Source organism: Stigmatopora nigra, chromosome 13 (assembly GCF_051989575.1).
Source record: "Stigmatopora nigra isolate UIUO_SnigA chromosome 13, RoL_Snig_1.1, whole genome shotgun sequence".
NCBI lineage: Eukaryota > Metazoa > Chordata > Actinopteri > Syngnathiformes > Syngnathidae > Stigmatopora > Stigmatopora nigra.
Genome location: NC_135520.1, coordinates 7794202 through 7816536, shown reverse-complemented (window position 1 = coordinate 7816536; position 22335 = coordinate 7794202). Strand labels below are relative to the sequence as shown.

Below are 22335 nucleotides of genomic sequence, written 5' to 3'. Positions count from 1 at the left end.
ATTCTGTTATGCCAAGCCACATATTTATAAAAATAACAGGACAAAAGGTATCCACAGGAAGCAGCAACGGAAGAATCTTGTGTCGCACTGGGAAGTCTGCGTGTGTTTTGCAATGTGTTTGAAATCCTGCATCCTTGAAGTTACCATGGTTACAGACACTCCCGGATCTCCCCCTTGTCATACATACACACCGACGTCAGGCGAGAGCATCAGAGGAACTTTGAAGGCTCTCCAGTGAGTCATTTTTAGGATTATGAAACCCTAACACAAAGCTCCTTTGCTTTGTTTTTGTCTCGAGCTAGACACTTAGATAACTTGCTCACGGCCATTGAATGAGATAGACGCGCTTTCTGTTTTGACTTGCGACATAAATCGTTCATTCTAAAAGAATACATCCACTAGATGGGGCTGAATTAGTGGTAGTAGTAGTAATGGTAGTAGTAGTAGTGGTAGTAGTGGTAGTAGTGGTAGTAGTAGTGGTAGTAGTAGTGGTAGTAGTAGTAGTGGTAGTAGTAGTGGTGGTAGTAGTAGTAGTAGTAGTAGTGGTAGTAGTAGTTGTGGGTTGTGTTAGACGTAAATTACAATTTTACACAATGATTAACCAATATTGATCCACATATTGGTTGCACCTAATAGTGTGGAAAATACAGTAATTGTAAAGACTGTACGTACATGTTTTTGTTTGTCAAAATTGTTCATATTTCCATTCTCTTTGTCCGTTTTATCCCAGCTGTTTCAGGGCCTCCAGACTTTTCAGCATTTTCTACTCCCGTGACATTTGGAAAGTTTCTTTCAAATCCCCCCGGCATTTGGATGGAAACATTACTCCCCCCTCAATACCCAGCTGTTTGTAAAGGCAACCACAAGTCCCTTTAATAAGTCATTCTGTCTTTCCCCACATTTTCAACCTTACAAAATGATGGGTCGTCACTGTCAATGGCAAAGAATAGTTCAATAACTGTTGCGTGAATGTTGACTTGCCTGCTCTGATGGTTGGTCAACCGCTTGCGGCTGAACAGAGATTGTGGGAAAACGAAAACGGGATTGTTTCGGATGTTGTGTGCTCGGGTATTGGCGTCTATTCGACCCAAAACGTATTACGTCCTTATGTTTGTGGTGCGTACTGAGAACCACGTTTGAGCATTTTCTAAGAGAATAATCTACAATGACAAGTTTATGGTTATTTGTTGCAGCCTTTTTGATGGCATGCTAATTAAAGGTTAGGCCTCGAAGCACAGAGAAAGAACCAACGACCGCATCGACGTGGCTTGTGTGTTGAATCTGTAATTTCATTGTGGTTAGATGTTGATTATGCAGTGCCTCATTGGATCATTTTCAGCAACACAACATTTGAACTGCTTGTGGATGATTATGATTCCATGCCTTTGGCTTGGTGAGATCTCAAACCAATTTGAACTAAGACCTCGTTGAATCGCGGGACGAGAAAATGGATAGAAAAAATGGTACCTATTGTGCCTTGCCCTGAGAAATGGGAGCAAATGGAGGCCAGTTAACACTATGATTGATGTCACTTAGAGTCTGTCTACTTTTTTTTATTACAGTCTATAATATCCACGGTTAAAGAGCCCGCCAGAAAGAATCTGGAATATAAGGAGCTCTTCAGACAAGGTGTTTTTTCCATCTCCTAATAACGTCTGACTGGCTGAGCTTGATAGGCTTTGTCAATTCCAGCATTGACGCTAAAACCATCTCCCGCCCGACTTTAATCCCAAACAGTGCTTTTTAGTCAGAGAAGTAACTCAAATAAATAAACCACATGTGCTAGTCCAACTTTTTTGCCAAGAGAGGATGACAACTTTGGATTGGAGCTTTTAAATAGTTGATGAATTGGATGTAGGCAGGCCTCGCCGACTTTCTACTTCAAAGATGCAATAGTCAGGCCGCCACCAAAATCCATCAGGATCAAAGGCGTGCTTGTGTGTGAGCGCGAGCATCTGCACATGACTGATTAGTAAGCGTTATGACATATGTGATCCTTTTGAAGGTAGCTGAAGTCAGCAGTCGTACTGGTTTGGCCGCTGGATTTATTTATTTATTTTCTGTCCCGAGCACTTAGAATCGATCATATGTCGACCATTCAAGGCTACGATAGAAAACATAAATTTTAAATATTTGCAAACCTCAGTCAATTTTTCTTTGCATTTAAAAGGAAGGGCACAATTGATTTGAATTGATATGCAACTTGGTTAAATGGCTTAAAAGTGCTTACCGAGAAAGTTGTAGAAAGCACTTGATGGAAGAAGCTTATTGATGACAATGCATAGAAAACCTCCTTTAGTTGGGACCTTCACAAATCAATTAAAAAGAACCTATTGATTTAAACACCAAGTGTAGTACAGGCTGTTTTTCATTAACAAACCATCAAGACTAGGGTAAGGGAGGAGTTCATGGTGATGACTCCTTAAAGTGTGCAAATTACAGCCTTTTCTTGACTTGATGCTAATATTACAAGTTGGATAGTCCACAAAATTTATGTGTGTGGGTGTTGTGTTTGCGCTTCAGCCTCACGTAGGAGTTAGAGCATTTGAAATAATTGTGTACTGCCGCTGGGCCGTAAAATAAAATGTTTTTTTCTCATAAAATCTTGTTACCAAGCGATTTTTTTTCCCTCCTCCTTTTCAAGTCTTCTATAGGAAGTTCAAACAGGAAAACAGATAACAACAATGACAATGGATGGTCATTTTTCAGTGCCATTGCTGGTGGTAGACATTCAATCTAGCCAATTTAGGGAGTGATGGATTTCACAAATACATCTTATCCAAGGCAGTGACTACCCTCACATATATATCATACAGTAGATACTGTATCTTGCATGAGGTCAGCTTGTGTGTGTGTGTGTGTGTGATTAGAGTCCTCAAGTGACACGATGGGCGCTCAATAAGCCAACACATCTCACGCTGTGAATCTTTGCCATTTGCACGGACGCATTACAAACAGATGTGTGCAGCCCACAGCCATATGAGCTGTCCGTTTACTGTACGCTTCCCGTGAGTCAGTGCTAAAACATTTCCAACTGGCAGATAAAGAATAATAAATCCCTTACAATTGAACACAATCTCCATTTAGACAAAAGTATAGTTTGTTCCCTGCAAGAATTGGTCTTAAAACTTTGGTTTGGTCATGAAAAGGTATACAAACACTGATAGTCACTGAAACTAGTGTTTTGAGTTAAAATTTAAAGGCTTTTTTTAAAATATTCAGATGGAAAATATGCCATATGACAACTTGTATAAAAGTCTACTGGTGACAATTAGCGCACACAAATCAAGACGTTCTTTTTCTCTTTTTGTGAAATATTAAATCAGGCACTTCTGGATTCAATGCAGTCAAAGATGAAATACTTTTTTTAAAACTTTCATACAGGCAAGCTTTGAAACTGGTGGAATAAAGAGATGACACAAATGCGCGTGCACAAATTGCCACATTCTCTGTTACTGGGCTATTTTCTTCCCCGGTGTTTAGAGGCTATTCTCGGACTAGTGTTTGTGCATGTGACCTGAGTCGCACCCCCCCATGGCCAAATGCCCGTCTGGCTTTTCATCTCAAGTTATGTGTTATATATACGTGTGTGTTCATCCTAAGAGAGCGGTCCACGTTGACACCTTTTAGCTTTGTATCACAGAAATGCATCTCCCCTCTTGTCATACTACAGCCCCTCAAGGGCATTCCTCTTCTTTTGTCCTCTCACTTATATCAACACTTCACCGCCTCTGGCATTTTTTTTAAGTATGGTTCACTCTTAAAACTCAAAAGATTCATATTGGATGTTTTAAAACGATGTTCAAATATTTAGGAACACCATATATACAATGGTACCTCAAAGTATGAAACCCTTTCATGTGCAAATTACTGTCACAGTGTAGAAAATCAAGATCTAATTTGCGAAATCCCCCAAAACCTCAATATCAAAGTCGATACCGAAGCAAACGGAAGGATTAAAATGTCATTTCAGTTCACACCATAATTGCATGTGAACTGTAAAAAAAAGTCAGAATGTTTGGCTGTCACTGTAAGTGCCTTGTGACTGACTGGCCACCAGTTCTTATTATATTCACCTTTCATCTAAAGTCAGCTGAGAGATTCCAGCACAACCTTGCAAAAAAAGATAAGCTGGTGTAGAGGAGGGATGTTTTAAAACAAGTCTGTCTTTTGTTTTTATACCTTCTAGGATTTAACTGTTACCTCTGGGATTTTTTTTCCACAAGAAATAATTTGTAAACACGATACGCCCAACAGTTTTGCTTCACAAAACGAATCATTAAACAGCTTCGAGCATAGGCTAACTTTAAGCCCAGTGGGAGTCTCTCGTACCTTTTTGTCAGGTTGATTTAAAACTACTCAGCTCAGCATAAAACCTCAGGTCAAAAGTTTATGTTTTGTATTTCTTGATTTTAAATGTACCATAATTTCATGCCACTTAGCCAAAATGTCACCAAATCTAAGAGAAAAAAAACATAAATACACCAAACCTGACTTTAAGCCACATGTTGTCTTAATATAGGATATTTATATAGATGTTACATGGAAATATTTGATCAAAAAACACTTTATTGGCCATGTGATGGTTCTAGGGTCTGTGGTCGATTCCCATTCGATGGAAGTGTGTGATTGGCTATTTGAATTGGACGTTGCTCGCTGTCCCTGGGGATTGATAGAGTTAAGGCAAAAAGCAAAAGCTGGACTTTATCCTTGACAGGCGGTCACTTGATGATGCAAGTGTTCCCAGTGAATCATCCCGTGACGGCAGCATTCCTGTATCATGATCCAATCGTAAATGGCTGAGAAGTCTGGCGCTAGCAAGGTGATGGGGCCCTCCAGAGTCCCAGTTTAGATTTTCAGTTGGTGGTCTTGACGATGTGGGAGTGGGGGTTGCCGCCGTCGGGTGGCGGTGACCGGGGTTTGCGGTTAGAAACCCTAATCTGTTCCTCAACTGAGCAATTTCAATTTATAGCAGACGAACGCAATGGAAACCCAAATTGAGTCGCAATTAAATGCAAAATTTGCCGAAAATCGTCTTTACTTTTCACTAAGCTATTGCAAATGCAGTTAAATGTGTACATGAATCTTTTTAACATGTATTCATCAAAATGCATCTAAATACGCATCAGTGTTGAGCACAAAACCCCCCAATTGGACAAGACTGTCTCCACAAGGGACATCTAGGGACACTTTGTCAATAGCATTGCCTATATGCTCTTAAGAAAACACCATTACTCATAATTTTTCACATGCTCTCGTCTTTTGTGTAAGTGTCTGAGCACCTTATAAGGTTTAGTTTCATTTCAAGATAAGAAGCTGTGAGTCAGCTGCCTGCTCAGAGGCACACACATCCTCTAATTTGCCCCCCTCTCCTCCCCAAAGGCTAGATGTGGTGTGAATTTCCAAGCCGGACTTTAAAGACTGCACACTCATAACGAGGTGTGGAGCTATTCACACGGGAACAGGTGATGTCAAAACCGTGTTCATAAGGTGGGGAACTCACAACAACAACAACGCAGAATTTACTGCAAATATCATTTTTATTTCATTTTTTTTTGTTTTTTCTCAACTTAAAGATTCAGAAATGCACTTAAATAATGTAACCTCAGGTTAAACCTGCAGTTTTTGTTCAGATTATAGTGTTTTTAGTTGTTCCATGTGTCAATACTTTTGTTTGTTTTTCGACACCCCAACAAAGAAGACCCAGTGTTATGGATGAAGTGGAACAAGAGGTAGACAGGCATGGACTTGATTGGAGGGATGTGATTTAGTACTTCTTGGTTCAGAACAGGCTGAATGAAAAACTTTGAGAAGGAATGAAAAGAGGGGCCAACTAGAAATGAATGAGCCATTAAAGGAGGTCCCACTTTTTGTTTCCACTATGTCTAAATAAGGCAACTCCATAGGGCCTTTTTTTGCAAGATTGGCTACTTTTTTAGATCAGGCTTCTCAAATCTTATTTGTTTTGGAGGACTATTATGTTTTTCAACTAAGGCTGTTGCAGTGCTGAATCTTTGAGATATTGAACAATTAAAAATGGACCTAATTCAGTTTTCTTAAGCCCCTAAGAAAGAAAAAAAACCCTATTTTTTTATTTTTTTTAAATGTATTTACCTACTAATATTTGTTGTTGTTGTTGTTGTTGTTGTAAATTCTTTATTTCTCTCGCTAGTGTGTTTTGTAAGCTTGTCTGGTTTTCACGGGCATGCAATTACTATTCCGTAGGAGTCGACTCCTGTGCGTCTGTCATGATTCAAGGGTATGTTGTCAGGAAGTGTGACTTTCAGCTCATGAATCAGCAGCATGCAGCTGTCACAACTAACGACAAAGTGTTTGTGCGCCCAGACGCTGGGATTCATAACTCTCATGGTCAACATAACTCTGCTTTCAATGTTCTCCATCTCACGTGTCTGGACCTTTTTAACTCATTGGTTGCCATTGACCATGAAAGACACCCAATCAATTTGAAAAAAATATAATAAATACATTTTTTAATTCTCTTTTGTTTGCGTTCCGTCCTGAGAAATGAAGAATTTATATCAGAAGGTTTCTTGTGATACTTGAATATCTAGTATCATCTTGCTGCAGCTGTAAGGACTACTCATGTTGATTTATTATGTATGGGAATGTGCTGAGTCAAGGCAACTGTAAGAAAATGGTGCAAGAATCTCAGTACAATAACTGAATTTTTTTATTTATTACTTTGGAGGGTACTTTATTTCTTTTACGCCACGGTTAAATAATTTTCAATGCACAGATGGTGTAACACCTTGTTACTTTGTCACTGTTACTTTATTAACACATTCCTTGACTTTAAAATGTGTCTGACTTTAGATCAACAGTGATTTATTATTTAGTCAGGAGGTAAAAAAAGAACCCTGGTGACATGGCATCTGTTATCGATTGAGTTTCAAAGCAAAACATCTCAGGTATTTCTTCACATGTCTGTGTTGACTAAATAGATTTTGGGACAAAGTGGAGTTTCACATTCCTCCTTTAAAACAAAGATTTCAAGGTTTCAACTGCTCTGTACTATCGTGGATTCAGCTATTCAGTATATTTGTGATAATAATGGTTTCCTTACTCTTCTCTTTTCTCTTTTTTTCTTTCCACATCCCCCCCATGCCCTCCCTTTTCCTGAATCGCAGGTGGCATCCCTCCGGTCCAAAAAGTCAAACACCCACCCGCAGAGGAGAGACTCGAGAAAAGAGAGCGGCGGCAGACATCCGGACGCAACATATGCAGTACAAGCATGTGCTAGAAAAGGGCAGTGGGCCATCTGTGTTGCGTCCCCTGCTATTCCGCAGCTGCGTCCGAGTCGGCGAATACTTCTCAGCTGCTTCGGGACTTTTTAAAAGCAGGAGGACATAAAGAATTTCTCGCAGCGTTCCACAGCTCTCAGATGAGCCGAATCTGTAGCCATGTTAAAACCTCATTGGCAGTGGTTGAGGCCCGTGGGGGGTTCTTCTTTGGAGGGAAGGTTGATAGCCCAGCTGGCTGTTCCGCTGTCACCGTGTTGCTTAGCTGTCATTAGTGGATAACGAGCTACTGCAAGAAAGCAAGCAGAGAAGTGGCCTGTGGCACGAAGGGGAAGAACATTGCAGCTGTTATTAATACTTTCATCTCTCCTTTGCAACAAGACTTTTTGAAGGATACCAGATACTGCAGAATCAGATACTTTGGCCAAAACTAAAGAAGACCTTTCATTTTTCTCTGCAAAATGGAACTATTTTGATTTTTCATTGGGGTTCATGCCCTGAGCGATTAGTTTGGCGACATTGGTCACCATGGCAGCAGCCTACCGTGTAGTAGTGAGCAGTGTAAGCTGCTACAACAGTGTGGTGGTGGATCGGCGTACTTACTCTCATGCCGTACACTATTGTTCAGGCCCTTGCAGAGCTCTCGCACAGGGACTGGAGTGCGCTGTGGCACATCATGGCACCTGTTCCGAGCTGCTGGTTGCACCAGACTCGCCCTACCTGAATGGTCCTTCTGGACACTCCAGGTGTCAGGTTCCTCACCATGGTAAAACAAGTGGTACGCTAGATGCGGGGTACAACTGTGGTGCTCTGGAGAGAGCTGGGAGTAGTAGCAATTTGTTCATAGGGGAGGAGAGCAACATGTGGCGGGGGAAAAAGGTCACCAGTGTCGGAGGATCAATGGGAAGTCTTAGCTGTGGTACCTATGGTAGCTTAAAAGACATCACTGAAGAGGCCATCAACTTAGCCAGTGGTAAGCTCAAAGAGTTTTCCTTTGACAAGCTTCGTCTCTCCTCATCTAGCCACGTCACCTTCCGGAAAGGCCGCAAGGTCCGCCCTGATTCTTTCAGCCGTCGGTCCACCGATCTGGAGATCATCTATGGCCACTATAGCTCCAACAGCTCAAGTAACGCCACAACAAACGGTACTGCCACCACTACCAACGTTGACAACACGCTGCCGTTGTTGGAGACAAAACTCAATGGCAGTTCGAGCTGTCTCTCTAATGTTACAAAAGTCAGCGGTTCCACGAGTGGCAGCAGCTCATTGGACCAAAGCATGAACACTCTAGCCTCGCTTTATCGCAATACTCTCGGGGATGAGAACCTGATTACCCGTCTTCTGGAGAAAACATGGGCAGAGGGATCCGCCGGGGGTGCCGGTGGAGAGGATATCCGAGCCTGCCTCGACATCCTGCTCAAATGCTCAGAAGACCTGAAGAAATGCACTGACATCATCAAGCAGTGTATTCGACGAAAAGGAGGGCCTCAGGATGGAGGGGCCAGCCCGGACAGCGTATACCGGGCCTTGATGACCCGATTGAGCATGTACCTAAAGAGACTACCTCTAGATCTGGAGGGGATAGGACAAGGCACACCTGGAAGTGGGCATGGCGATCTCGTGGAGCTTGTAAACAGTCTACACTCGCTCCAGAAGGCACCCTTCTCACCAATATTTGGAAGCGAGCAGCCTCCTCGTTATGAGGATGTTGTACAGTCGCCTCCTAATGCAAAGAATGCTCCCAATTCCACTCCTTACGTATCCGTCCGGATCCCGTCCAAACCCCTCACCAATGGCCTACAGCATTCCCATCCTCCGTCAACTGTTGTCGTTCCTCACAATCTTTCCGTCTCGAGTTCGCCTTGTAATCACTCTTCGACACCCTCTCCGTCCCATCTCCGGATCTCCCCTACACCACCATATACCCACACCCCTCCAGGATCCCCCATGGAGGCACTCTACATTGAAGAAGAGGAGCCAGATATGGGTAAGATGTCCCAACCAATTACTTATACATCATATCACAAAAACATATCAAGTAAACCCATGTATCCATTTCAATTAGAAACTACAAGCACTGTTTACAACCCAACGAAGGCGTCACCCTCTACGCAACCACACCGAAACGATGACATCGACAAATTGCTGATGGATCTAGAGAATTTGTCTCAGAGTATGAGCAACCCCAAGAGTACTGAACCACCTCTTCCGGTCAAGACCCGCAAGCGAGGTGGCCTGGGGACTTTGTCCACAGACCCTCAGTCTCAACTCAAAATGCCCCAGTTCCAGGTCAAATCCCCTGCAAGCCACCTCACTGTTTCCGAAGCCCCCCTGGGAGACAAGCGCAACACTCCGGGCGGTGAGGCGCAGGAGGATGGAGCGTTGCTCTTGAGAATCTTGGAGAGTATAGAGAATTTTGCCCAGGAACTGGTAGACTCGGGGGCCGGGAGTTCCGGAAGTGCTGAGAGAAACAGCGGGAAGGAACGTGAGGTGATGAAGCTTTTACAGGGCACTATGGCCTCAACAGGTAGGCCTGACACCCCCGCGCATGGTACGAATGTAAAAATTGTTCCACCTGGCAGTGAAATGGAAACCATTGCGGCAGCAACAGTTCCAGCCATACCGCCAAAGCTCTTTATCCGAACATCCTCTGCTACACCTGTTCTCACACAAAAACTTGCATCTGAAGAGTTGTGCGTAGCTAAATCCGAGCCTCAAGCCACACTTGAGGCTGCCTCCGTCCCTACATCAGCAGCTACAAACACTGTGTCAGAATGTCTTAAGGTTCATCCAAGATCAACTCCTGGACTTGTGAGCTTGCATCCTGATCTAGTGAACAATGTTGTGCTAAAAGTGCCGCCCACCACTTCCAGCCTGCCTACAGTTATCGAGAGAGATCCTTCCGTTGCTTTTGGAGACACGCCAGCCTTGGGAGACACTGGTTCGACCTTGCTCATCCAACAGACTCCTGAAGTAATCAAGGTAGGCCCCAACATTTTTTTTTACCGTATTTATCGGACTATAAGTTGACCCTGTGTATAAGTCTAACCAACCAAATAATGCATGCTAGAGGGAAGTATATAATAAGTTGCATTTTAGGGAGGACTATTTTTTTTGTTTGTTTAGAAACCAAGAACAAATGAACTTTAAAGTTAATATAGTTAAATGGATATAAAAAGCCTAAATATGCATCTGTTAATGTAATTTTTTTCAGTATTTTGAATAACTATAGCCTAAAACCCCCAACATAAAAGGCTTTATGTGGTCAAAGAGAGAAAAAAAACTTGTAAAACACGTCAACGTTCAACAGCCTGGAGGAATAATTATTTTTCATTGCACGACAGGGTTGTTGAATGTAATTGATAGTTGCTGCTGAATTGCGTTAATTAAGTGTGTTGATGAGTCAGTGCGGTCCGTTTGCGCTTTGACTCATTGAACAGAATGTGTGACGGATGCATCAAATATATTTGGTTTTCAACCATTATATTATTTTTCTTTAGCTTTAAGTCTTTTACTGCACTGTGCCAGCTCGCGTTCTGAAAAGCACCATGTAAAAAGCATCTCTTTCTTAAGTTACCATGGTTACTTGCAGGCACTATATAACTCATCTACTGCCTTTAACGATGGTAGGTTGGCTCACAATGAGTGGTTATATATATAAAAAATTGATTGGTCATCTTTTATCTTCTATACATTGAAACATGAACATCTCAATTGATTTAAAGACAATAAGCATCTGTATTGTCTTGGCAAATGGCAGCACCTTTGCCCACTGTATGGTCCAGTTCTATGATTGGCCCTTACTTGTCTAGTATTTTGGGTGTGTTGAGTTACTCTTGTTGCCGTGCAGGCAGTTCGACCCAATGAGAGGCGCTTGTTAAAGGATGCGGCGGCTTTGCAGGGGTTAGCAGGGGGTGTCTGTTGGCACCATGAGTGTTAACTGTATGGTTAGCCTCCTCCCCTGGCAAAAAGAGTCATGAGTGTGTGTGTGTGGGGGAGCCTAAATCTGTCCACCCCCCTCACACTATGGAATCCCGCTAACAGACTCTCTGTCGCCACAGGGTAAAATGACCTGCTTGGGTTTTGCGCGCGTTTTTTTCCTGCTCCGTATGTTGTTGTTTATGTTTTGCCGTTTTTTTCGCATACAGTTTTTATGAAAATATTTGAACACAACCAAAATACACAGCACACACATTCTTAAAGTTAATCCTTTGCTTACTTATTTTCTATAATGTGTAGATTTTCCATAATGAGCTGGAGACCAAAAACAAATTCTATCTATATTACACACAAAGAAAAAAAACAAAATATAAACATGTTAATAAAACACATGCCCAACAGCAAGCAACAAGAGGAAAAAACTCACACCGACGCATCCCCTGACTCAAAGCCAATCAATCGATAACCACAATAATAACAATAAAATAAGCCACAACTTCCCATCACTATACCAATGATCACAGCTTGATTTGATACAAGCTTTCTGACTCAATGCCAACTGTACAAAAATCTTAATTAGCCACTTTTGAACCGCTCGGGATGACTGTAAAGCCTTTTGCAGTGTTGCTATCCTCACTTAGTGCAATGCTCCACATGTCAAATGACACCCACTTGTGAGCAAGTATTCTAGGTAGGCCCAACTGAGCCCCACTCAGCGGGAGCTCGTAAGTGGAGTCGTGGAAATCTCGGGCCGCTGTGTGCCCCTCTTTCACATTTGGGATTTATGGGGGGAATTGAAGAGGTGGGTATAGTGGTTCACATGGTGGATTTAAGTGCTTTGACCCTGAACTTGATCAGCGCACTGGAATACAAGAATGAATGCACAGATGATTGAAGCACATACTGTGTAGGATTGTGACACCTGTGCATTTCAGTGCTGGTGAAATTCAATAGGTTATCAGGATATGAGCTGTTTTAGAGTAGTAGATGAGTGAAGTAGTATTAAATAGACTGGCTAACATAAATGTATTGCATTGATGCTAACACTCTATGTCGCATAATTTGAAGTACCGCATCTGACACTTTCAACAATAATATGACACATTTTACAAGGCATTTAAAAAAATAAAAAAATAAAATACATATACATAGCTAGCCTTTAAGAATGATTCAAAAGTAACATAAAATATCACACCCTGTGCATTATAATACAAAATTTGCTTTTCTCAGACTGTTGATATGTCAGAGAAAAGCCTACTGCATTTTGGCACAAAGGATTTTGGGGGTTGGGATGAAAGGGAGACTTAAGAAAAGTATGCAGATATGACAGTAATCTCTGTCAGTTAGAGCTAAAGTTTTTTGGGGAAAAAATATGCTTTCCATAACAGAGAGTTAGATTAATGGGTGGGGTCGCCGTAGTTTAGGTGGGCGGGGGGCTTTCCAACACTGTGCAGTTGTTGACTCTGCTTCGCTGGAGAATGACATCACTCCTTCTACAGGAAATAAGGTCACAGCAGGAACGCAAGCCAAGTGGGGGAAGACAAGCAGGCCAACAATAGTGCTTTGAAATAGCCCTCCCTTAGTAATAAAAAGTACTACTACCATTGATATAACACGGAAATTAGTTACTCATTTATTTTGTATGATTAAGAAAATATGGTGGCCCAGTGAGCGAGGGGTTAGCGCGTCAGCCTCACAGCTCCTGGGTGCTGGGTTCAAATCCAGTCCATCGATCCACCTGTGTGGAGTTTGATTGTTCTCCCTCCCTGGTCTCGCGTGGGTTTCCTCTATGTGTTGCAGTTTCCTCTGACATTTCATAAAACTGCATGGTAGGCTGATTGGACACTCTAAATTGCCCCTAGGTATGAGTATGAGTGTGCATGGTTGTCTCCTTGTGCCCTATGATTGGCTGGCCACCGATTCAGGGTGTCCCTCGCCTGTGGTTGAGATGAAACACTCCTCGGATTGGTCGCTATTAAGTCGATGACATCATCGTTGCAGGCTGGGATGTCTTCCAAACTGCTGTTCTTATTTAAGATTTTTTTTTTTGTAAGCGAGTCACCTTTTCATCTGGAAGCTTTTAACCTAGCTGGAGGCTGGATTACCATGACAACCACCAAAACATGTTTTGGCATTACAGGAGGTGGGCGGGAGGCTAAATGGGACTCCCCGTGTTATAATATTTGCACAATGCTGAGACTCCCCCTTGAGAGCTTGCAAACAGTGTTTTGGAGGGGAAAGGAAAGCCTCTAAATCTAGGACATCCTTTTTTTTTGCATGGTCCATGCATACAGCAAAAAAAAAAAAGTTTTGGCCTGATCTACCATTGGCTCTGATTCATATAGTGTCGCAATTACATACTATTTACTTTCTCTCCTAGTTGGAATGCATTAGAAGCCTATTGCTGTCAAACAATGAGTTAATCAAAAGAATAAAAAAAGGAAAAACGTTTTTTAAGAGTTTGAAAATATCATATAATATCAAAAGTATGCAAAGCTTTTCAAAAAAAGCACAGTAAAAACATCGTGAACTTTAAAAAGAATTAGTATATTAAATGAGAAATTGAAATTTCAATAGCAATTACAGTATTCCCTCATTTTTCACGGTAATCCATTCCATAAACATACATTAACATACTTTACTCTAAAGAATATGGAACAGGCCTTTCAGGAATATACAAAACAAACAGAGAAAAAGAATAGAATAGTTTATACTAGTGAAATTGTAATTGCAGAGGCACTCTGGGAGAGAAGTCCTAAATTCAAAGCTTTATATTACATCATGGATTCTTTCCCGAGAAGTCATTTGCTGCCTTCTAGTGGATAAAATGAATTTTGTGGAGCTGGTCTTTAGCTCTATCTTGTGGCAGGTCTGCATTTTAACAAAGGATTTCCAGTCAAACTTTAATACAGACTGTGGAAAATTTGTGCATGCCGAGTTGCAAGCAACAGCCGCACCAAATTCTTTGATGAGTGCGGTTTCGGTACATTTGCAGTTAAAGTCTGAATAAACTATCAAACTGTCCACCGTCTTCTCCATTAAGGCCCTACCTGGACAAAACAATTGTTAGAATCAGATGGCCATATAATTCCTTTGACTTTGAATCACTTTGCAGTTGTTATTGTTTTAACTATTGAACAATTTTTTGACACTCTAGCTGATGATAAAGCAGATTCTTCACAATTTAGTGGCATTCTTTAAGGCCATCTTTGAGGGACCACCACAAGTGATGAAAATGAAATGGATATTTTATAAATGTCTTCCATTTTGGCTTCTTAAGACTTTTATTTTTTAGATTTTCTATTGAAAAGAATGACGACCACCTTTCTAGTTGCTATATTAAATATGCTTTGGCGGCTGACTTTTCTAAAACAAACAACAAGCAAGCCAAAATAGATTGCTTGTTTTGCTTTTCTTTTTGGGAATGGCTTCATGTTTCTGTTCATATACACAAATATGACCATCAAATGTCATATTTATAAGTGGTGACTATTTGGGGAGTATTTTAAGGGTGGCCTTATGGTTTTATTTTTTAAATGTTGGTTATATTTTAATAAAAGCGACGGTATCACATCGTTTTTGCAGGTCGCCTTTTGTTGATAGTCAAAAGATACACTGATTCATGGTTCCTCCTGCAGCACATCAGGAAAAGTGTGTGTTTGTGTGTGTGTGCGTGGGATTGGTATGCGACCTTGGCTTCAGTACAGAGTAGAGTTGTTCCAAAAAATTCAGCAGGGGTGCACACACTGGAGTTACTCTTTAAAAACACACCACAGTCGCGTGTGTATCCGGAAAAGTCACAGGAGACATTCTGCAAAATAATTAGGATATGATACAAAACAATTATTCATGGGTTGTTTTGGACAATAAGAGAGATGTTGCTATTTGTGAAAGTGATCACTAGGCCCGCAAGAAGGCGCTGCATTTTCCCCTTGTGAAGGATAAGATGTTTATTCCAGAAACTTTACTTGTGTTATGGAATGTGCGAGCAGCTGCAGTGCAGATGTTTGGGACTCTAATAGGCCAATTCTTTAGGAACCCCTTCATAAAGTCATTGGATCCGAATTTGGGGGAAGCATTCAACATAAATGTCATAATCTTCAAAAAGTATTTTTATGCTGTCAGCAGTCTCCAAAACAGTAGTTGAAGAAATATTACAAAGTGCAATGGTAACCGTTTATTATAATAATATTGCTTATTTAATCCAATTGGGATTAAGGCATTGTTAAATTAAATTAAAGATATATGACATTTTTCCACAATGTTTCATATTAGACTATATTTTTAATATTTATTAAATATATTTACAAATGATATCATTATAATTGGGTTTAATCAGTACAGAGTAATATGTCAGTTTACAATGGCCCTGGGGGCGTTAACATCTAATAAAACTAATAAAAATGTGTCATATACTTATTTGTATACATGATCCAATCAGTCTACAAATGGACACATTATTGACTTAGGCAATATCTTAATACTAATACTTTGTTCCACCTGTATTTCATATTGGAATATACAGTATCCTGTAACAAAACATGGTATATATCATCCAATATTTATATATAGCTATAAGCACAGTATGAACACATACTGGTTGATCAGGCCATCCTAAAATTAAATATTCGCCCTGCGCCAGCCCCACCCACTCACACAGAAACAGCTTCCAAATACCCCCCACTCCCCCTCAGCTGGTAAACTCTGTGTATGTGCATTTTGCCCGACTCCTCGTGGCTCATTTTTCTGAGTGTGCTCGCATCCGAGTCCAGTTTTTGGAGTGGCAACCACCTGAAAATCCGTGTGCAAAGGGAGGGTGCAACTCCGAGTTTGCTGGACCATGCTTAGATGGTTTTCTCACATGTTGGATTACTACCACGGCGGAAAGTTTTCCCATACTTTCTGGAGCTTTGGTTGGATATCTAACTAGATCTCGGTGGCCAGGTGGGGGGCATCTTTTGGATCCCCGACCATGATGATCAAGGAGACGTCGTTGCGCCAGGACCCCGATTTGAGGGGCGAGTTGGCCTTTCTGGCACGGGGCTGCGATTTTGTCCTGCCGTCACGCTTCAAGAAAAGACTCAAATTTTTTCAGCAGCAACAACAACAGCAGCAGGTTAGTTGGAGCAACAGGCCTTATGACAAGTTAACATGGAATAAGAAAATAAAACATTAAAATATAGCTTCTTTCTTGACGGACTTGCTGGGAAGCACAAACTATCCCGGGGCAGATACCAGCAGGATATTAATAGATGGTGCAGGAATAGAGTGATAGAATGAATGCAAAGGGTAAAGGAGGGCAAGGGTGTTCTTGCAGGGGGGTGGGGGTGTCACAGCTGTCAGGTTCAATATGTGTCCTATGCAAGATGGCCTTCCGGGAGGAAGTTTTGTTTCCTAACAATTTCCTGTCCTTTTGTTTGGGTTATGAAGCGCAGGAATTCAATTTTGATCTTTTGACAAGTTCTTGTCTTGTTACCCTCATAGAACATAAATGATTAACCAATTGTCTGAAAATTGTCGAAAAAATGTTTTTCTGATGAAGTACCTAAGTCAATGACTACCATTGGTCAGATGTCCAATCCATTTGAACTGGAAGGGAGCAATAAAAGCTTATCAGTTTAAATGGATTGGACATCTATTGGCATCACTCGCAGGAAGCCAGGCAAAAATAAATGCTTTGAAATGATCTGTTTCACTTCAGGTCCAGTCCAAAGCGGAGAAAAAACCTGACCTGGCAACCTCGTCCCTTGCCCAGGCTTCTACTGTACCACAGGCCGTCTCACCCGTCCCACCTCCGCTGACCCCCGTTGTCATCACACCTCCTCCACCTCCCATCGCTATCAACATTCCCAGGTTCTACTACCCTCGCGGTCTCCCCTCCCCGGGCCTACTGCCTGACCATGACGCTGCTATCGCCGCCATTGAAGCTTCTTTCTCCGAGTTTGAAGAGGAGAAGGCTGACATTTATGAGATGGGAAAGGTCGCTAAGGTAAGAAAGGTTAACTTGAACGCTGTTCAGATGACTCTTTACTTTGTATATCCTGAGTCTTGATGTCCCAATTCGAAAATTTAACCACGTTGTACAATGACCCATTCTTACATGCGTGTTAGGAACCGCATGACCAGGTTAGAATCTTCTTCCCCTGCAGGCATGCGAATGCCCACTCTATTGGAAGGCGGCCATGTTCAATGGAGCCGGTGGCGAACGAACTGGCTTCGTGTCAGTTCATGCCTTCGTCGCCACCTGGAGGAAGTAGGTTACCACCCGACCGTGGTTGAAGCGACCTGACGAGCTAAAGATGTAAATTCATTGTCCTGCAGGTTGCTGCACGGTTGCCACGACGACGCCTCCAGGTTCATCAGCCTGCTGGCCAAACCTGGCTGTCAATACCTCGAGCAGGAGGACTTCATTCCTCTTTTGCAGGTCCATTTTAATCCATTACTAAATATTATATTTCTTTTTTACATTTGAATGACTATGTATGTATTTAACTTCATGCCTATTTACTTATCGTGAATGTTAATATTTGGCAGATTATCTAGAATTCTTCTAAATTGTTTGGCTTTTTTCGAAATTGCAATGTATCGATATTAGAGAAAAGGAAATCCAAAATGAACTTTAGTCCTCTTTTACTGAACCTTATTGTGTTATTTAGGACATTGTGGACACGCATCCAGGGCTCACCTTTCTAAAGGACGCGCCCGAGTTTCATTCCCGCTACATCACAACGGTATTTCAAACGCCAATGACGACAGACATACGATATGAAAGTTGACTAATGTGCGCTGGCAACTCAGGTGATCCAGCGGATCTTCTACGTGGTGAACCGCTCGTGGACGGGTCGCGTGTCCACCACAGAGCTCCGGCGCAGCAACTTTCTGCAGACGCTGGCGCTGCTGGAGGAGGAGGACGACATCAACCAGATCACCGACTACTTCTCCTATGAGCACTTCTATGTCATCTACTGCAAGTTCTGGGAGCTGGACGGCGACCATGACCTGTACATCGACCAAAAGGACCTGGCGCGCTACAACGACCATGGTACTGCCCCCTTTTTAAAAATGAATTTTTGACTAGTAGACGTCCAATCCATTTAAATTCAAATGGATTGGAATTCTGTTGCTGTCAATGGCAGCCTTAAGCAAATATTATGATTATTATACATAACATTTGACCATAACAATAATATTTTGTATTTTATTTGAATTTCTCAAGTTCTCATAGATTTTTCCTGATTTAAAAAAAAAGTTTACCCCCAATATGTTAATGCTCTTCAGGTTTGAAATGTTTCAAAACTTACGAATGAACTCTTGTTCTCCTTTTTGACCAAAAATATATATAAACCACTTCCCAGACTTCAATGCCACATCATTCAAACCCTCACAAACCGCGTAAATCTGGCAAGTATGGTCATCATTGTTGACATGTGTTTTGTGGTTTCCTTTGTAGCGTCATCCAACAGAATCATCGAGAGGTTGTTTTCAGGCGCTGTCACACGGTAAGCGTTAAAGGGACAAATGTCTGCTGATCAGTCCCATCACACATAGATGCAACCAAAACTTCAGGCGATAAACTGTTTGATTGGTCGCCAGGGGAAATGCAGTGCAGAGGGAAGGACGCATGAGCTACGCTGAATTTGTCTGGTTTCTCATATCTGAAGAAGACAAGAAAAATCCCACCAGGTGACTACTAAAGTCAATTTCATGTAGTGTATGTATACTGTATGGTACACTGTATAACATCTAGTGTATACAGTATACTGTATATATTGTAGTGTATACAGTACACTGTATATCATGTAGTGTATACAGTACACTGTATATCATGTAGTGTATACAGTACACTGTATATCATGTAGTGTATACATTACACAGTATACTGTATGGTAGGTACACTGTATATCATGTAGTGTATACATTACACAGTATACTGAACGGTAGGTACACTGTATATCATGCAGTCTGTACTGTATATAGTATACTGTAGATTATGTAGTGACTGTATATAGTATACTTTATATCATGTAATATGTACTGTATATAGTATACTGTATATCCTGTAGTGTGTACTGTATATAGAATACTGTATATCATGTAGTGTGTACAGTATATAGTATACTGTACATCATGTAGTGTACACAGTATACTGTATGTATATCATGTAGTGTGTACAGTATATAGTATACTGTACATCATGTAGTGTACACAGTATACTGTATATCATGTAGTGTATACAGTATACTGTATATCATGTAGTGTATACAGTATACTATAATACTATTTTATACTCCTTCAGTATAGAGTACTGGTTCCGCTGCATGGACGTTGACGGCGACGGCGTCCTGTCCATGTTCGAGTTAGAGTATTTCTACGAGGAGCAGTGCGAGCGAATGGAGCGAATGGGCATCGAACCGCTGCCCTTCCAAGACTTGCTGTGCCAAATGCTGGACTTGGTGAAGCCGGAGAGTCCAGGTAAAATGCTGTTCCTTCAAATGGCCCCAGGCCCCTGGTTGACACCCACCTCCTTTTGGCAGGCAAAATAATGCTGGGTGACTTGAAGCGCTGCCGCATGGCTCACATCTTCTTGGACACGTTTTTCAACTTGGAGAAGTACTTGGACCATGAACAGAGAGATCCATTTGCAGTACAGAAGGTGGGCAGGGAATATTGACCAAACTTTTTTTACTTAGCAATATGAAGCTTGTCCATCGAGCCGATTCTAAGTCACCTTTTAAAAAAGTTTGGAAAAAAATGGTATCTATTTGGACTTATTTACCATTCATGTGTTTGTTAAAACTCACTTGGGCATTTCAGGACCTGGACAGCGACGGTCCGGAGCCATCCGACTGGGACAAATACGCCTCGGAAGAGTACGAAATCCTGGTGGCGGAGGAAACTGCCAACGACCAGATTCACGAAGGGTACAAAAAGTTATTTTTTTTCAAATTACTCATTCAAGGACTTTTGCTCAACGTGCTCCATGTAATTTCAGATCGTTTGAGGACGACTACGAAGTGGACGATCTTCAGGTGTCATCCGAGATGGGGAATAAGATGGAAAAACTCATTATTTCGGATCTTTCAGCGTGAAAACAAGATTGCCTTATGGGATGTTTTTGAATGGAAAAATGCCAAAGAAAAGGACATTTCAGCGAAACAGGACATCTGTCTTATGATGACTTTTTTTTGCAGCGAGAATGGACTCATGTTGACGTACGTGTGGAGGTGCGTCTCACACGTGTACGACAAAGAAGCAGCCTTTGTTTGATAAGCTATTAGAAAATCATTGAAGAAAAGGAAATATAAAGGTAATAGATTTGTTTTTTTGGATCAAACATACGACAATCATGAGAATAGACAATCACATGACACAGAAAAGAAAAAAATACATGCAATGTTAACTTATTTTTTTAAACATTTCTGAAAGTTTAGCAAATTTTAAATAAAATGTTTGAAAACAAGCTGTATTATTTTGTAGCACTCAGAAAGCAGACCCTACCCACCAAAGCATCACAAGCTTTGCGTTTCGTAGCTCAAAAACTCAAATATATATAAATTGTTTGGTTCTTTAGCAGAATAAAAAGATTACAATTCTCAAAAAAATCGACAACTCTTTTTAAAAGAAATAATATATCAGACTCATAATCATATGACACCAAAAGTTTGCAAGTTGTCAGTATACAACAATTAAGAAAAATACCTTAATCACAACAAATCACCAAAAAATCCCAGTCCCAAGCAAAACATAGCAAAATTCATCATTATTCATCATCTTTACATTTAATTGGCATTGACCTCTGAAAAAATAGTAATGAAATTCTTTTTCAGTTTTGAAAAAGTGCCTCCCTGTGGCTACTTTATGTTTCTGCAAGCGAAAAAATTCCGTCTTCCCCTTCCGAGAAGTTGTCATCCATGCAGTATTCTTTCCTTCTATTCTTAGTGCGGCTTTACCGGAGTGTAGACCCGCTGGCTAATTGCATTGCCCGGAAGGTTGTATACAGACACAGCCAGCTTGCATGGTAGCTGCCGACATTTGGAATGCAACATGGCATCACCAATGTATTAATAACGCAATAACATGGACTGAATAATTACTATATACATTTAAACCTTCACTTAAAGATAAAATACCGTGACACAAACACCTATGCCAGGTCAGATTTTTTTTGGGGGGAAGTGGTAAATATAGTTTTTTTCTACTGCTATTACTTCTATATTTTTCTACATTTTTTTCACCATTTTATATGAATTTGATGACAGCGGAATTTTAAAAAGTGTTTATTTTGCCAAAATATAACTATTTGTGTGTGACTTCTTTTAAAAATTCTTTAGCTTTTTCTTCAAACTCAAAAGTTATGCACGTGTTTTTCTCCCAAAATTTGAGTTTTCTTCATATTTTTGCCAAAGAATTCTTCTTTTTTAGATTTAATGGCTATGAACTTACTATTTCTAAATTACATCAAATTAATTAAAATCTTTGCAATTACCTCTAAGGACTGTTGATGATAAAATATAATTTTTATTGCCCACAAATCAACACAAATTATCTTTTAACTTTTTTAAAGCTACTTTCAATGGAAAATGCAGCTAGACACTTAAATATATAGAATACAAAAAAAATGATGTGATTTTTCATTTTGTGTTGACATTCTTGTGTCATATTTTGTAGTTACATAGTCACTGTAAATCTGTCAGGCTGTGTATTTATTGAACTTGATTATTATAATAATAGGAGTAACAAGAAGCCATTGTAAATGCCTTTTTTGTTGATACGTGTTGTATTGCAGTGCCACTGTGTGGCTCAGGTTCTTTTACCTTTTAAAGTGTGGAACTGACAATCGCTATGACAACCAACACTAATATACATTGTCAGTATTGTTAAAGTTATGTCACACAAGGGGTTTTAGACTGAAACTACTGTGAGAGCTTTTTATTTTGGAGGAGTTTCCCATGTTGGCGATTGTGGGTGTGCCTTTCTTTTGCGTCCTGAATTTTCTGTCTAGACTGCTTTTGGATAAGTCCAATAAAGATAAAAACAAAGTCGGGTTTTTGCTATGTTCAAAGCTTTTCCTGCTTTTATTTTTATAGATTGGAATGTAAACATTTTAAGAAAATTGTAGACGCATTTTTAAAATGTC

The 22335-nt window shown here is 40.8% G+C and overlaps 1 protein-coding gene across 5 annotated transcripts in view; it reads left to right on the top strand.

Moving 5' to 3' along the window:
* The window catches only part of ppp2r3a (protein phosphatase 2, regulatory subunit B'', alpha), a 29212-nt gene extending 6877 nt beyond the window's left edge, over positions 1 to 22335 (top strand). For 3 of the 5 annotated variants that reach the window (XM_077732051.1, XM_077732050.1, XM_077732049.1), the window contains 12 exons: positions 7149 to 10241; positions 16900 to 17187; positions 17348 to 17451; positions 17520 to 17622; positions 17855 to 17929; positions 17997 to 18240; positions 18649 to 18697; positions 18792 to 18881; positions 19495 to 19670; positions 19733 to 19851; positions 20013 to 20119; positions 20191 to 22335. In XM_077732051.1, coding sequence (XP_077588177.1) covers positions 7788 to 10241; positions 16900 to 17187; positions 17348 to 17451; positions 17520 to 17622; positions 17855 to 17929; positions 17997 to 18240; positions 18649 to 18697; positions 18792 to 18881; positions 19495 to 19670; positions 19733 to 19851; positions 20013 to 20119; positions 20191 to 20287 — 3906 coding nt within the window. In that variant the 5' untranslated portion in view covers positions 7149 to 7787 and the 3' untranslated portion in view covers positions 20288 to 22335. Of the gene's footprint in view, positions 1 to 7148; positions 10242 to 15966; positions 16315 to 16899; positions 17188 to 17347; positions 17452 to 17519; positions 17623 to 17854; positions 17930 to 17996; positions 18241 to 18648; positions 18698 to 18791; positions 18882 to 19494; positions 19671 to 19732; positions 19852 to 20012; positions 20120 to 20190 lie in introns of those variants that run through there. The other 2 variants (XM_077732052.1, XM_077732053.1) reach the window with 2 other exon arrangements.